General features: G+C 37.2%; 2 protein-coding genes and 1 pseudogene across 2 annotated transcripts; all 3 read right to left on the bottom strand.

Annotated features, from left to right (window-relative positions):
• Positions 1–1464: 1464 nt before the first annotated feature.
• On the bottom strand, positions 1465–2400 carry LOC129504871 (olfactory receptor 51B2). The gene has a single exon (XM_055317749.1). The coding sequence runs from the start codon at positions 2398–2400 to the stop codon at positions 1465–1467; it is 936 nt and encodes a 311-aa protein (XP_055173724.1).
• Positions 2401–6567: 4167 nt separating this feature from the next.
• Positions 6568–10352, bottom strand: LOC129504869 (olfactory receptor 51B2-like; annotated as a pseudogene).
• Positions 10353–14215: 3863 nt separating this feature from the next.
• On the bottom strand, positions 14216–15148 carry LOC129505018 (olfactory receptor 51B2-like). Its single transcript, XM_055317943.1, has one exon. The coding sequence runs from the start codon at positions 15146–15148 to the stop codon at positions 14216–14218; it is 933 nt and encodes a 310-aa protein (XP_055173918.1).
• Positions 15149–16896: the final 1748 nt, after the last annotated feature.

Genomic DNA, 16896 nt, shown 5'->3' with positions numbered 1-16896 from the left:
AGCATCCTCCTGTTGTTTCTTCTGTTCATTTCTTGCTACTTCAAATCCATTTCCTATATAATGCTGCCATGATTACTTGAAACCCTCAATGAAATCCTGCTACTTCCTTCAGTAGCCCTTTGGATAGGTATGCAAACCCTTACAATGGCTAACCGATGCTTTGATATCTGGCTTCCTCTTCTCTCTTTAGCTTCTCCTCAAAGAAATCCTCTTCCTCAAGTAGCCATGCCATCTATCCAGATGGTTCCATTATACATCCCACTAGAAGGCTCCACATATACTATCATCTTTCTAGAATATTCTTACTCCTATTTTCACCATTTTCTAACCTTTTTTTCAGATCTCACCTGATGGGCTACTTTCCCCTGGAAACTTGCTTTTGTCTATTTTTTAGATTTTATTTATTTTTATTTAGAAAAGAAGAAACAGAGAGAGTGGGGCAGGTGAGTATAGAGGGAGAGGGAGAAACACAATCTGAAGCAGGCTCCAAGCTGAGTGTGGAGCCGAACATAGAGCTTAGTCTCATGACCTTAAGATCATGACCTGAATTAAAATCAAGAGTTGGCTGCTTAACCAACTGAGCCATCCATGCACCCTAAGGGAAACTTAGTCTTATCTCAAGCCTGAATGTAGTCTCTTTTGAGACCCACAGTCTCAAAGCAGTGTCTTATTTCTGTTTTACTATTGATCACAAAGTTTATTTTAAATTTGGGTTTATTTGATTTTTTGACTCTCCAATTGTTTAAAAAATTTTTTTCAATTGTTTAAAAATTTTAAGAGGGAAAGTTTTTTGTCTGTTTTGTTGCTAGTATATTATTTTTGCATGAAACATTCTCTGTCTTATACTAGCGCCTTAAAAAATCAACCAAATAAGTGATTCAGTGTTATTGTTACTTCAAGAAACAGACACAAAAGAACTGATTTAAATTCCTTACCCTCCTCCAAACACAAATATTTCATATCATAAGATCTATGAAAATAAATTATGCAAAGTTTAAGAAAAGATATAAATAACCTGGAAACAGGAGGATCTATGGAATTATGGCCCCAATATCTCAAAAGATAAAGTAAATTATAGAATTATTTATACACAAACTTTTAAGTTATTTATATGGAAAGATAAAACTGGAAAAATATTCATAATGTAAATAAAACATTAGGGGATAATACACAATGAACCCCTAAAAATCAGTGAGAAAAAGTGAAAATTAGCCAAAAAGACTTGTCTGTGATCAAGTTTTATATATAGATCTATCTATATGTAGACATATAGATATATAGAATATATATATATATATATATATATATATATATTCATTTCATTCAACTTAGCCTGTACCTTTATGTAATAATTAAAATCTCATCTCACTCTGATAAAAGGAAGAGTAGGTATAACACTCAGGTCCCTTCCAATTATGAAAAGGTCCAGAAATCCTGGAGTTCCTAAGATATTGAAAAAAAGGCTCAAGGCCTTCTGTGCACAGAAAGTAGGTAAATTATACTTCTCTGAATTTGCTTGGTCTTGATACTATATATAACGGGGTTCATGAATGGAGGAAAGAGAAAGTAGACATAGCTCATGGTAATGTGGACCACATGTGGTGCATGCTTCCCAAACCTATGGATGAAAGTTAGGCCAATCACAGTAATATAAAAGACCAGGACACAGCTAATATGTGAGACACAGGTGTTAAGGGCCTTAGCTCGCTCTTTTCTAGAGGCGATGCCCATAACTGTCTTCAGGATTAAAATATAAGAGAAGAGGATAATGAGAGCATCTAGGAAGAAAGTCAAAGCAACCAGAATGACTGGGTACACACGATTAAATGTAATATCAGCACAGGCAAGTTTCATGACATCTTGGTGGAGGCAAAAGGCATGGGAAAGAACATGGGAACGGCAATATGGGAACCAGTAGAGTGGCATGATTGGGGGCACGAGGGATAAAAAGCCCCTCAGGAGTACTCCCAGTCCTACCTTCATCACCCTAGAATTGGTAAGAATGGAGTTATACCTCAGAGGAGTGCGGATGGCGATGAATCGGTCATAGGCCATGGCAAGCAACACATCCGATTCCACAATGGAAAGGGAATGAATGAAGTAAGCCTGCAGGAAGCAGGCTGTGTGGCTCATCTCCCGGTGATTCATCCATAAGACGCCCATTACAGTAGGCATCGTAGTCAATGTCACCATCAGATCGGTACCTGCCAGCATGGCAAGGAAATAGTACATGGGTTCATGGAGGCTGTGGTCGTCCTTGATGAGGTAGAGGAGAGTGCCATTGCCAAGAAGCACAGAGATATAGACTGCAAAGAAGGGGATGGAGATCCAGTGATGAGCAGCCTCCAGACCTGGGAACCCAGTCAGCAAAAAGGGGGCAGTGCTAATATTGGGCCACATAGTATGTCCACAGATGGAGAACAGGTTTATGGAAGCTATTAACCCAGAAATCCAGATTTTTTGGTTTGCACTACCTTCTCATGTGAGTATATTACAGCAGCTTCAATCACAATTTTTGTACTCAGAATAATAAATTGGTATATGTGTGGTTTAACAACTATTTTCTTTTGGAAGAGAGTGGAGATTTCTAGGCTATACTAATCATGGGAAGAATCATAGTATTTTCCTACATTATATATAATATTAGGTTATTGGTTAAAATTTTCTGAATTAAATATTTTTTTCAATACATTAGGCCACACTGTTATGTATATGCTAGAAAATGTTTAAAGCAATAAAGGTAAGGAGAAGGAAATGGAGATGGAAACAGAGACAAAGCCAAAGAAGATGACATGACGACGACAAAGGAGAAGAAGAAATACAAAGGGATAATTACTTTGCTTAGTTACACTGTCTTTTTGTTTGGTTGTAGATACACTGATACACTTGATACATTTAGACCTGATTTAATTTTATATTTGCAATCATTATAGATTTTTTTATTGTTATTAGCAAACTTTGTTCTGTTTTGAAATTGTTTATCAGCATTTTCTGGAATTCTTACAAAAGTTCAGAAACCCTTGATGGAGAAAAATGGACAAGAGCAGACAATGTCATATTTAGTCTGAACACATTTACAGTTTTCGAGAAGCCCATCCATGGGTCCCCCACTGAAAATTTCAAACCTGCTGTAAAACATTTGTGCAAAGGAGGTCTGTGCTATTATGCTGCTCACCCCAGGTAGGATATGTCCCCTATGCAGGCCTCTGGAAAATCTTTCTATCTTCTCTTGAGTGCATCTAACATCCGAAGGACAAGAAGTCATTCCATATTTCTGTTCCTGGCACTCATCTACTACACAGTCTTATTGCTGGAATGGTTATCTTCTTTCTGTCTTATTTGAGGACTTACTCCAGACTCTTTCTTCTCAAAAAACTTTTGAAGCGTCCAAGTTGAAGACTTTATGTTTGTAGAAATCACCTCCCCAGAGTTTCACCTTTGAAGCCACTTGGGGAATTCTTTGATTTTCCTTCCCTTCTTTTTTCTGAAAGTGGCTGAGCCATTCAATTGGTGTCCCCAGCCAGCCCTTTCATGCACTTCCCCAAGGGTGTTTTAGGAAAACTAGAAACTCAAATAACACCTTTATAGAGATGCCAGGGCTTGGTTATGTGACCCAAGATCCTCAACATCAGCATTCTCAGTGTCTACCTCAAAGGTCAAGGGAGTCATATGTGCTTTTGTTGCTCTTAGAATTTGTGAATTCCAATTGTATTTTTTTTTGGTCACTTTGGAGAAATCAGTTCTGATTCACAGGAACCTCAGTAGATCTGTGAACAGCAAGGTGAATGAAAGATGTGTTATGTTGTATCTTAAAATTACTTGATTTATCATTGCCTGTTTTGTGGCAGAGTCAGGGTGATGAACATGTTCTTTTCATTAACAAAACTCAAAAATCTAGCGGGGACCAGAAAGAAAATATTTGCCATGAACTTACAAAGTACTCTCTTTACTGTATGAATGTCAGTGTGCTAGGGAGAGCACTAACAAGATATCCCTGGCGTCTGGGCAAGGTTCCTAGAAGTGCTATTTAAGCTGAGAACTGAATAACAGAAGAGTCAGGAATATGATATTTTTCTGTAAGATAGTGTATAATTCCATGCACAGAAATAAACAAAAACCAAACCCACCAAAGAAAAATATTTGCACTAGTCATGGGACAAGAAAAAAACATGATGAATTTATGCTAAATTTATACTAAGAATCATAGCATCTCTAGAACAATTCATGAGAGAAAGCTTAACACAAAATGAGTCCGTGATAGCAGATTCTGATCATCTAGAGTTCTTACAATTTATGTAATGAATTTTGACATTACCCAAAGAGCAAGAGTATGAAATCAATGATGGCCCAGACTTATGATCAGCTAGTCATTGTTTAAAGGTCACTTTGTTATGGTGTGAGGAGCACACTGAAAAGAGATAGAACAAGTAAAAGAATCAAAATACAGTATACCACATGATAAATTGTGTTGGTGTGCATATGATGGGATGTTATGGGGTTGGACAGAAGTGGACATACTTCAGTGGAAAATCACTAGGTAGAAACCTTGAGCTATCCTTCTCCCTGGGTAAGAATGCAAAGACTCACATTTTCTTTTTTTTTTTTAAGATTTATTTATTTATTCATGATAGACACAGACAGACACACACACACACACACACACACAGAGGCAGAGGGAGAAGCAGGCTCCCACAGGGAGCTTGATGTGGGATTCGATCCCAGACCTCGGGATCACGCCTTGAGCCAAAGGCAGACACTCAACCCCTGAGCCACCTAGGTGTCCCAGGACCCACATTTTCTATGAGCTTCTATTAGTATCAGTTGCTTCAGTTTATTTCTATTGTCTTGTACCCCCTAACCTTTCAGCACATGCTCATACAGGCCTAGCTTTTACTGTGAAAATTAGCAATCAGGCAAGAAAATACACATATTAAAAACCGTTTCAATAAATGACTAATGAATATGTTACTATCTTCTCTTAAAAGCTCAGTGTGCTATAGCATAGACTATTTCCTTCTGTCATTTTAATAGTTCAAAATTAATTATTTAGAGTCCTCATCCTCAAATTTCCAGAATATTTTTCAAAGATGGATTTTATTCATAATCACTAATTATTTTTCTAAGCTCTGTCAATTGTAGATCCTAAATATATCTCATATCTGTCCACTACATTTATCTTCATTTTAATAGTTTTAGCTACTCATATCTCTCTCAAACTGATACAGTATCTTTCTGATTTCCTTGTGCTCCTCTTGCCTCACTGAAATCTATACCATGCCTGAACATATAAATTGTAAGCATCACTGAAGTCATATCACTCCCTTGCTTAGAACTAAGCCAGTAGCTTCTTGTGAGTCTCTGGGTAGACACTCAAATCCTTACCATAGCCAACAGGATGTTATTGATTTAACCTCCTTTTTTCTCCCCACCCTGTCCTTAGAGCTATCTCCTGCTTCATGTCAGCCACATACCCAGAAGTTTCCATGATCCATTCCACCTATAGCCTCCTCACATACCATTTCTGCTTAAAACATTCTTATTCCTATTTCAGCAGTTAATCTCTAATCCACCTCAGGTATCAACTGAAGACACACTCCTCAGGGAACCCTTCCCTTAGCTCAGTCTGGATGTGATCCTTTTTGGAACCCATATCCTCAAAACAGTTTGTCCTTCTCATGTTGTCACTAGTGACAGAAATAGTTTTAAATGTAGGTTTCTTTGATTTTTTTTTTGATCCCCCAGTGGGTTGGCTCTAGATAAAGCAATATTTTGCATTGATTTGTTGGCAGTTACATCATTTTTTGTTCAGGACCATCCTTGTCTCATCCCTTAAAATATCAGCCAAAGAAATGGCTGCATACCACTGTTACTAATTCAAAAATAGAATCAATGAGGATTGATTTAAATGTCTTAGTTTTCTCCAAATATTAACCTATTATAAAGTAGAATATACAAAAAAAGTTATGCAAAAAATGAGAAAAAAATATGAAAAACCTGGAATCAAAGAGGTCTTTATCATATGGCCCCCAAATTTCAATAAAGTAAATAAAATCCAAAATTATTTCTATTTAAACATTTAAATTCTGTATATAAAAAGACAAATAGAAATGTGGATGTAGTTGCAGCATAAATGGCTCAGTAGGGTTTATTTATAATGAGTTCCCACAAATAAATTAGGAAATGATAAATTCCCTCATAGGAAAAATGACAAGACATATGACCAGAAAAGTCCAAAGTAAGCCATGCAAATGGCTACAACAAATTATTGAAGTTTTTAGGATAAAAACTAATTGCATATACAAAAAACACAATATGAGAATTGTACTTAATTTTCCAGAAAATTAAAAGGATTTCTCTCCTTAGAATTTATTTTTTTCCTCCTTAGAATTTAAAGAGAAGAATACAGAATAACAAGGAAACAAATCAACTCATAAACTTATAACTCATAAGTTTCATAAATGGTATTCTATCATTTGAAGGAATGGAGATTGCCACAGTAGGTTTTAAGACTTAGTGGAATCTCATGGCCCTCTGTTCAGAGAAACCTCAGATCCCCACTATCTGTGTTTAACTTCCAAATTGATCTTTGGATAAAAGGCAGAGAATGCCATATTGAATTTGCTTTGTCTTGATGCTATAGATGGTAGGATTCATGAAAGGAGGAAAGAGGAAGTAGATATAGCTCATTATAATGTGGACCACTGGTGGCACATTCTTCCCAAACTGGTGGATTAATGACAATCACAGTGACATAAAAGATGAGGACACAGCCAATGTGGGAGATACAAGTATTGAGGGCCTCGGTTCTCTCTTCACCAAAGGCTATGCCCATGACAGTCTTAAGAATAAGGATATAGGAGAAAAGGATGATCAGAGAATCTAAGAACACTGCTAAAAAAAAAAAAAAATAGAGGGTAAGGTCTATTGAAAGTTATGTCAGCACAGGCCAGTTTCATGACTTCTTGATGAAGACAGAAAGCATGGGAGAGAACATTAGAATGGCAATATGGAAATGAAAAAAAGATACAAGATTAGAAGGATGATGAATATAAAATCCCTCATAAAAGCTCCCATCCCTAACATTACCACTTGGATATTGGTGAGAATGGAAGTGTATCGCAAAGGATTGTGGATGGCAATAAAATAATCATAGGCCATGGCAAGCAAGACACCCGATTCCACAATGGAAAGGGAATGAATGAAGTAAGCCTGCAGGAAGCAGGCTGCGTGGCTCATCTCCCGGTGATTCATCCATAAGACGCCCATTACAGTAGGCATCGTAGTCAATGTCACCATCAGATCGGTACCTGCCAGCATGGCAAGGAAATAGTACATGGGTTCATGGAGGCTGTGGTCGTCCTTGATGAGGTAGAGGAGAGTGCCATTGCCAAGAAGCACAGAGAAGGGAATGGAGATCCAGTGATGAGCAGCCTCCAGACCTGGGAACCCAGTCAGCAAAAAGGGGGCAGTGCTAATATTGGGCCATATAATATGTCTACAGATGGAAAGCAGCTTTCTAGAAACATTTAAGCCAGGAATCCAGCTTTTTTTTTTTTTTTGTGGCATTATATCACAGAAGCCTCAATCACAATCTTCATACTTGGGGATAATTAATCGGTATGGTATACATAACTCCACAAGTATTTTCCTTCAGAAGAATAGAAATTTGCAGGTTATACTTGCAATAAGGAATATTATTCTTTCCCTAAGTAGAAAAAAAATACATTAATAGTTACAACTTTCTCATTTTAAATGAAGTGCTTTTACTAATTTTTAAAAATTTTATTTAAATTCATTTTGCCAACATAGGATATAACACTCAGTGCTCATCTAATCATTCATTAATTTTTCTTATAACATAAGGTCCTACTATTGTGTGTATGCTTAAAGTTTTTTCCAGTAACATTGTATAACAACAAATCATGTAAATAAATACTAGTGGATAATGATCTTACTTAGGTGGTTTCTTGCTAAGATTGCTAAGTTTTTGGATACATTTAACTTTGATTTTGCTTTTGTCTTTCACAATCATGACAAATGCATACTTTTCAGTTACAAAAACTTGCCTTTGTTTGTTTTTAAAATTGAATATTGGTGTCTTATGGAACATACCATCACTTTCAATTGCTTTGTTGCTCTAACAGTTACTCCCTTTTAGAGATTGGCTCCCAGAAATGTGGGCTACAGACTAACCACAACGAACAAGCACAGGTATGTATATTTTAAACATATAGTCTTAGACTCTACCTCCAATCCACTGAGCCAAAATTTCCCTTTGATCGCCATGCCCAAGTGATTCAGGTGTACAGTGATATTTGAGAATCACTGCTCTAAACATTTCATATTTATTCCATCTTTGGAAATAAATGCTTTTGGATTCTTCCACCTGAGTGGTTTCTTTGTTCCTGTCAGATATCCTCATGCAATTTTTTTTCATAGCTTCTTTATTCACTGATTCTCTTTCTGCTTCTTGTCTTTCCAAAATCATTTCACTTAACTGAATGTTCAGATACTATCTCTATGTCTCCTCTTACTTCTTAACTCTTTTTCCTTCAATATTTAACTTCTGATGAGCTGTTGCTTATGTGACTGGTCACATTATAATGTTCCAATGGCCTGAAGATCTCAGTCATCTCTACTACTTCCACTTTCTTGGTGGCCACAACACAAAGAAACTATTACCTTTTATGATGCAGTCTTACTTCACCATAAATTCGAAAGTGAAACACTTCTTCATAGCATGTCCCTAATAATATGAGAAATAAATCAGAATCAGGACAATTCACAAATATAAATCTTGTGTAAGAAAATGCTCTGAAGCTACATCTGTATGGGCATGGTCCTCACTGAGACAGAAATCACCAACTCATGGGGATCCCTTGGTGGCTAAGCAGTTGAGCACCTGTCTTCAGCCCAGGGTATGATCCTGGAGTCCCGGGATCGAGTTCCCACATCAGGCTCCGGGCATGGAGCCTGCTTCTCCCTCTGCCTGTGTCTCTGCCTCTCTCTCTCTCTCTCTCTCTCTCTCTCTCTCACTCTCTCTCTCACTCTCTCTCTCTCAACGTGTCTCATGAATAAATAAATAAAATATTTTTTAATTAAAAAAAAAGAAATCACCAACTCTAAGAGTTCACTACAATTAAAGCATATCAAGTCATTTAGAGGTTTAAATTAGCATTACTATATAAATGTTGCTCTATCCCTGAAAATTCCCTACAATTTATTAACAGGAATGAGAAAAAAAATATATCAGAGGAAGGGAAAGGTAGCTAGGAAAGGTAGTGAATTAGAAATATTTATTCTAAAGGGGAAAATAGCAAAACCAAAATAAATTTAAAAAAAAAACATAAGGTCTTGAGTTTATTTTTAAAAAAGGAATTTAGAATGACTAAACCATATTTCCAGATTGCAAGCTTCTTCTTAAAAATTAATGAGATCTTTTCAGAGAATGGTAATAAAATGTTCAAGATCAGCAAGGACACAAGCTTTTAATATTTTTATGAGCAGAAAAAAGTTTGAGAAACAGGGAGGCTGTATGTTCTTCTATAGCTAGGCTTGCATCAGAAAAATAACAAGATACAGAGAAGGCTATGACAGGTCTAAGAATGTAAAAAACAGGACATCTTCCTGGGCCATTGGAATAAAGGTAAAACCTGTCCAGGATGAAAAAAGAACCCTGATATTGGTCCAAGGGCAGGTGTGTGGGGCTTCTAGGAGTACAAGATACTTTCATCAAACTGAGGCCACTATATACAGTTTCCTCAGGGCTGGGATCATTCTGTATGCATTCTTCCAATCCTACATTATGTAACAAAAGTTCCATAAACATGGCTTGGCTATATATGGGCTTATTTATTGACAGATGTCGAGAAAATTACAACAGGCACACAAGAACTAATATATCTGGGTGGAGTGAGGAAAGCTATGGTCTTGAAAATAATTGGCATCTCCCAACTCAGAACATGTATTTTCTTTAGTGAATTCCTAAAGTTCTGGGGGAACTGTTTTATTAATATCTGATGAATTGTCCTTCAAAAGGCACTATACACTTGGATGTGTAGACAGCCAGTAGAAGCACCATTCCTCACTACCATCTGGGACGAGTAGAAAGATTACTATTTTGAATGTGCAGAGAATTAGTGAGCACACACCTCATCACTGACACTATGAGAAAACCATTTCATAAGCACAGCCTCTGTCCTGAAGAATCTCACAATACACACTAGCAGAGTTTATAATTGGGTTTGATCACTGTGCAATTTTGTGCAAAGCATTGGCAATGAATATCTCAACAGAGTCTCTAATGCTGGAAACATCTAGATAATTTACCAACCTGATTTTTGTGTTACCATGTTTTTCTAGGTAAATAGGACTCCTAGACTAGAATAGATTACAACACACACACACAGACCAAACTGGGGCACCTGCGTGTCTCAGTGGTTGAGTGTTTGCCTTTGGCTTAGGTTGTGTTCCTGGGGTCCTGGGATTGAATCCCCTGTGGGGAGTCTGATTCTCCTTCTGCCTATGTCTTTACCTCTCTCTGTGTGTGTCTCTCATGAGTAAATAAAGTCTTTAAAAAATAAAAGAAATACACCAAACTGCTTAGTCTGAGAGCTTAACTTGACTCTCAGTGGATATGGGGGAAGAAAAGAAGCAGAGGGGGCTTGGTTGTATGAGAAAAGAAAGGACAGGAAAGATATGTGGACTTCATCTTTTTTAAATATTTTATTTATTTACTAATGAGAGACACACAGAGAGGCAGAGACACAGGCAGAGATAGAAGCAGGCTCCATGCAAGGGAGCCTGATGTGGGACTCGATCCCAGGACCTGGGATCATGACCTGAGCCCAAGGCAGATGCTCAACTGCTGAGCCACCCAGGTGTCCCAGGACTTCAAAAGGAAATAGTGAATAATGAATCCATCACAAAGTCCAAATGCACAGGTAAACAGAAAGGAGAGTGTTATTCCTGCTCCTCCTCATTTGCTCTTCTCATCTACTCCCTTCCTCCTGAATGGGATGAGGTATAGGCCCTATGGTTACAAGAGTGATGGGTCATGGCCAGGGTCTCAGATTTTCTATTTTCCCTAGTGAGTCTCACATGTCCTTTCTAAGACAGCAGTTTCTAAAGTGTAAACACACACACATACACCCGAATGTGTGTGCACGTGCTGTTAGGATCTAATAAAAACTATAAATTTCTACCCAGAAAAAAAAATGGATAAAAGCACATAATACCACATTTAATTTAGGGCATTCATGGTTATGATGATGCCATCCCAAGTGTTGCAAATTAGAAAAGCTAAATCTAGCATAGTTCTTTTAATATACTTATTGGGAAAAAGAGGAAGAATTCTGTGCTGTAGATGTTTCTTACCTCACCTAGGATTCCCTCTGTGCAAGCCTCTGGAAAACTTTCTTACATGCTTCTCTTGATTGTATCTAACATCAGAAAGGAAGAGTCACCCCATATTTCTGTTCCTGGCACTCACCTACTCCAGTCTGTAATAGGGACTTATTCCTGACGAGATGTTGTCAGTAGGGTGGCATAGAAGTGTATGGAAGAAAGATGATTCTATGACTTAGAAAGAGGAGAAGTTGACTGAAAGTGGTAGATTAAGGAGAGAGAACAGTGGAACATGATATGCGTATCTCTTATTAACTATGTATTTCAACATATGAAAGAATCATCATATATTAAGTGATTTCCTACTGGCTGAATATTCTTCCCTCCTATTTTAGTGTTGACAGGTCATAATTTTCAGATGTCCAGCTTTGCCAATACAATGATATTAAAATAATTAACAGGGCACATGAGTGCCAATAGTATGCATTTTGTTTTTCCTAATTGATAGATAATTGAGGCTCAGAGATTAAATGACTTGTTCAAGATCACAAAGGTTGCAAGCAAAAGAGGCAAGAGTAGGCATACTTTTTTCTTCCAAGACACATTGTTTCTGCCATACTGTGCTTTTTTATTTTTTACAAATTTTCCATATTCCTAAAAATAAATTGATGCAAGTAAATTAGCTATATTCAAAGGTATAATATGATTACAGCTTTAGTTCTTTAAATGTAATAGCATGTTCCATATGTCTAGAAATACTCTATCCATTTTATCTGGGGAAGTTTGAGAATATTATAAAAAGTAGAATGTAATTTTATACATAATAAGACAGTATAGTAAAACTGATAACTACATTCATACGAAATCTTACATTTTTAAGATGCTTTTGCATGTATATATATATATATATAGATAGATAGATACATAATAAAAAATAAATATCATACCTGTTATACCTTCTTTAAATAGGAATTACCTTTGAATTTTTTTAATAAATTTATTTTTTATTGGCGTTCAATTTACCAACATACAGAATAACACCCAGTGCCCATCCCGTCAAGTGCCCCCCTCAGTGCCCATCACCCATTCACCCCCACCCCCCGCCCTCCTCCCCTTCCACCACCCCTAGTTCGTTTCCCAGAGTTAGGGGTCTTTATGTTCTGTCTCCCTTTCTGATATTTCCCACACATTTCTTCTCCCTTCCCTTATATTCCCTTTCACTATTATTTATATTCCCCAAATGAATGAGACCATATAATGTTTGTCCTTCTCCGATTGACTTACTTCACTCAGCATAATACCCTCCAGTACCTTTGAATCATTTCTATGTATTACTTTACTAGTGACTTATGTTAGACTTACTTATGTCACCATTGCCTTGACTTTCTTAAATGTATCTTTTCCCTTACTTTTAAGTTCTTGTTGTGTATTCTCTTATTTTTAATTGTTAAACTGCATGGACTACACAATTGACACAAGTCAATTGATCTATTATTCGTTTCTAGGTATTACTCTACTGAGTAATTCAAGCCAATTGATCTATTATTATCTTATCTCTCATAGAATCAATTGGGGAAAACCTAACTAAAGTGTGAAAAAATGCTAAGTGAATTAAGAATGGGAGTAAACAGCGATGGAAGATCTAAACTGTTGGTTTCCAAAGATTATTTTAAAATAACCATTTTCACTGGAGAATTAAATCCCTTTACAAGAGGATAATAGGAAGTCACTCCAACAATCCTGTTAGACATGGGGATATGAAGTTCCTTCTCCAGTTAAAAGGGGGAAAAAAAAGAAAAAGAAAAAGTCATGGGCTATTATTGATTGAATATATTAGCATTATATTTGCCAACATGTTTTCTATAATTTTGCTGAATATACATCATTCTCCCTAGCCCTCTTTACCTTTGATGAATTAATAAAACAGAGCTTTTCTTCCTACATTGCTGGTGTACCGATTCTCATAGTGTTTACCCCTGCATGGAATAAATTCATGGGAGGTCCTTAGAGAATTTTCCTTAAATATCTTATGTGTTTCAAGTCCATACAATTACAATACTTCCTGGAAATGTTTTATTTCACTACCATCAATCCAAAGACAAAATGTTGCCCCTGTGTATCTATTAGAATGTTTCTTTGACTAGTATCACTTTTTAATTGAGCACATGTCAAGGTTATAAACTGTAGAACACAAAACAAAACCTCAGGCATGGAAGAAATGGAACTCTATTTTATTATGTGGTTTGAAGGCCTCATCCCATAAGTTTGAAGACACCAGATATCATCAACTAAGACCCTTCTCATTAATCTATGGTGTGCATGCTATCCTGGAATCTGCTAGGATCCAAGTTCTTGTTTGGCCTTGGGTGGTATTGGCAGCAAGCCCTCTCTTGATCTGAATATCTTATCCTCATTTATTTTTGCTCCACTCTAGTGCAATGCAATACTAGTAGAGTTGTCTAAGACCCTCTGTCATCTCTGATGCACTCTCAGGCACTCAAAAAATTTTAACTGTATTCCACAAAATACCAGAGAACTCTTGCAAACTATCTCATTGCCCTCTCAATGTATAGAGTCTGCAGCCTTTTCAAATATCACTGGCCTCGGGTAACTATGAAGACAGTTCTGTCAGATGAGAAATGACAATATATAAGCAAGCCAACCCACCAAACAGAGCAACAGGGCTATGGTCAATGTCCCTGGGAATGAAATGGGGGCAAGGGGCTAAGAAGCAGGACAATGAGCTATGTCTTTTAAGTGACAAGAATGTCAGTCCTTTTGATTGTAAGCCACATTAGCTTTATACAGCCCATTCTCTCAAGAAACTTATCCCACAGTGGTGAGATACCCCAAGGTAAATAGATCAGAATCAAATTCTATGGAAAGAGAGAAGGTGATTGATACCATTCCTTATCTGCTTTGTCTTAATACTATAGATTATTGGATTCATAAATGGAGGGAAGAGGAAATATATATAGCTCATGATAATATGAACTATATGTGGCACATATTTCCCGAATCGATGAATGAGAGTCAGCCCAGTAACAGTGACATAAAAAACTAGAACACAGCTAATGTGGGAGACACAAGTGTTTAGAGCCTTAGCCCGCTCCTTACCTGAGGCAATTCCCATGATAGTATTAAGGATTAAAATATAAGAGATAAGAATAAGTACAGAGTCCAAGAAACCAGTTAATGAGACCAGGACTATAGGATAGATTCTATTAAAGGTGATGTCGGCACAGGCCAGTTTGATTACATCCTGGTGTAAGCAGAAAGCATGGGAGAGGACATGGGATTTGCAGTAGGGGAATCCAGAGAGAGTGATGATTATAGGAACAATAAGGATGAATCCCCTCATTAGAACCCCCAGACCTATCTTCACCACCTTAGCATTAGTGAGAATGGAAGTGTATCTCAGGGGGTTGCGGATGGCAATAAAACGATCATAGGCCATAATGAGCAAGACTCCGGACTCTACAATAGAGAGTGAATGGATTAGATAGGCCTGAAAGTAGCAGGCTTCATGGCTGATGACCCTATGATCAAGCCATAGAACACCAAGCACAGTAGGCATCGTTGTCAAAGTCACTCCAAGGTCTGTGGCTGCCAGTATCGCCAAAAAGTAGTACATTGGCTCATGGAGAGTGTGGTCTTCTCTGATAAGGAAGAGGAGGGTACCATTGCTGAGGAGTATGGAGACATAAATGACAAAGAAGGAGATGGAGATCCAAGGATGAAATATCTCCAGACCTGGGAAGCCAGTCAGTAGAAAAGGGGCAGCACTGATGTTGAGCCACATGGTGGGTCCCTGAGAAGAAACAAAAAACCTCTCTCTAGACCAGAACTGTTCAGTAGAAATATAATTTAATCCATGTACATGATTTTTTTCATGTACATGATTTTGAATTTTCTAATAGCCACATTAAAACAAAAAGGGAAAAGGTAAAGTAATTTTAATATTGAATTTTATTTAATCCACTATATCTAAAATATAGTCCATCTGTACCTTTATCCATCTCTAGTTCTGTCATATAGTTTCTTCTCTCAATTGTGAACATATTTTATATGGTAGGAAAGAAGTCAGTCCTTCCATTCTGGATCAACCATTCATATTATGTTCATTGATTCAACAAATAGGAATTGATGATACCTACATAAATGAAGAACTTGACTTGGCATTAAAGACACAGACTTCATGGTCTTGTCACAAAAAATATGCTCTCTTGGGGTGATACTATATTTACCTGAGTTGTAGTTCACATTATAATACTTTGTATGGATAAGTATTTTATGCAAGCCCACAGGACCAACACATTAAAAAACCCCAAAGAGAGGTTCCTAAAGTCTGTCCAGGTACCTCCTAACCTTTCGGGACTGCTAATATTACTCAACTTTGTGGAACTTACAACTTTCTCCTCCAAGGAAGCATTACATTTGACGCTGAAGACAGCAGATGAAAGCTTAGAAGTGACTTTTTTCAACTTCTAAATTTTACCTAGGGACAATCATATCTATCTCACTAAAATGAAATGAGCTAACAAGACATGAAAAGACAGGGTGGACCAAATCTAATCACATGACCCTTAAGAGCAAAAATTTTTCACTAGTGATGGAAAATTTAGACTAGCGGTGGAATGAGAACCCAAAATGTTTCAAAGTTTGAGAAAAACTTGACAGATAGTTACTAGTTTGAAGACGTAGGGGGCCACATAAGAAAGGATTCAGGCAGCCTCTAGGAGCAGACAGACAGTCCCAGCTGACAGCCTGCAAAAAAAGTAGGGATGTCATGCTTAGTGCCATAAGGAAACACATTCTGCCAACAAGGTGAATTTGTTTGGATATATATTATTTGATGTAGCTAAGTCCCACATGTCTCTTCTGCATCACCTAGGCTCTTGCACAAAACTTAATGAAAACTATTTTGCCTTTTACATTTTATTACCAGTCCCTCAGACCTAAGGGCTCTAATTAACTCATTCCAATGAAAACATGGGTATTTTCAATCCAATGCTAACATTTCTTTCTTTATTGACTGTTATATGAATGTGTCAGTCTTCCTGGAAGCAATGATAGATTTTGACATAGATCATCAGGTCACTAACGAAACTTCAATGGTCTTATTTTTAACACAATGATATGTTAATTGGCTAGTAGGCTGAAAGTTTAAACTGATTTACGTATTGACATTGACTTCAAATACTACTTATGATACACTAATTGGCTAATGTGTAAGCTGACTGATGGAAGCACAGCCTTTTCCCAAACAAATGCCCAGTTAAAAGTCACCAATAACTCACCAACACCCTGAGTATGTGGTCACCATCAGGCCCCCCAGACTCCAATTTTTTCTCACTGGTGAAAATTCTTGACCAGGCCTGACTGTATCTTACCCCCAGTGGAACTCTTACACTGTGATCATTCCCAAGCCTTAAAGGAACAGCAACTCTTAAAGGTAGGTATTATGGCAAGAACATACACAGTTTTGTCCTATAACTGAGAATTAGTCATATTATGGAAGGCAAGAGGCAGAAGGAAGAGAAAAGAGAG

The sequence above is a fragment of the Nyctereutes procyonoides genome, unplaced genomic scaffold, assembly GCF_905146905.1.
Source record: "Nyctereutes procyonoides isolate TBG_1078 unplaced genomic scaffold, NYPRO_anot_genome, whole genome shotgun sequence".
Taxonomy (NCBI): domain Eukaryota; kingdom Metazoa; phylum Chordata; class Mammalia; order Carnivora; family Canidae; genus Nyctereutes; species Nyctereutes procyonoides.
This window is presented reverse-complemented; position numbering and strand designations above follow the sequence as displayed.

Bases quoted from the DNA above. Each gene is read 5' to 3' on its own strand.
- LOC129504871 (XM_055317749.1), bottom strand. From the start codon at position 2,400: ATGTGGCCCAATATTAGCACTGCCCCCTTTTTGCTGACTGGGTTCCCA.
- LOC129505018 (XM_055317943.1), bottom strand. From the start codon at position 15,148: ATGTGGCTCAACATCAGTGCTGCCCCTTTTCTACTGACTGGCTTCCCA.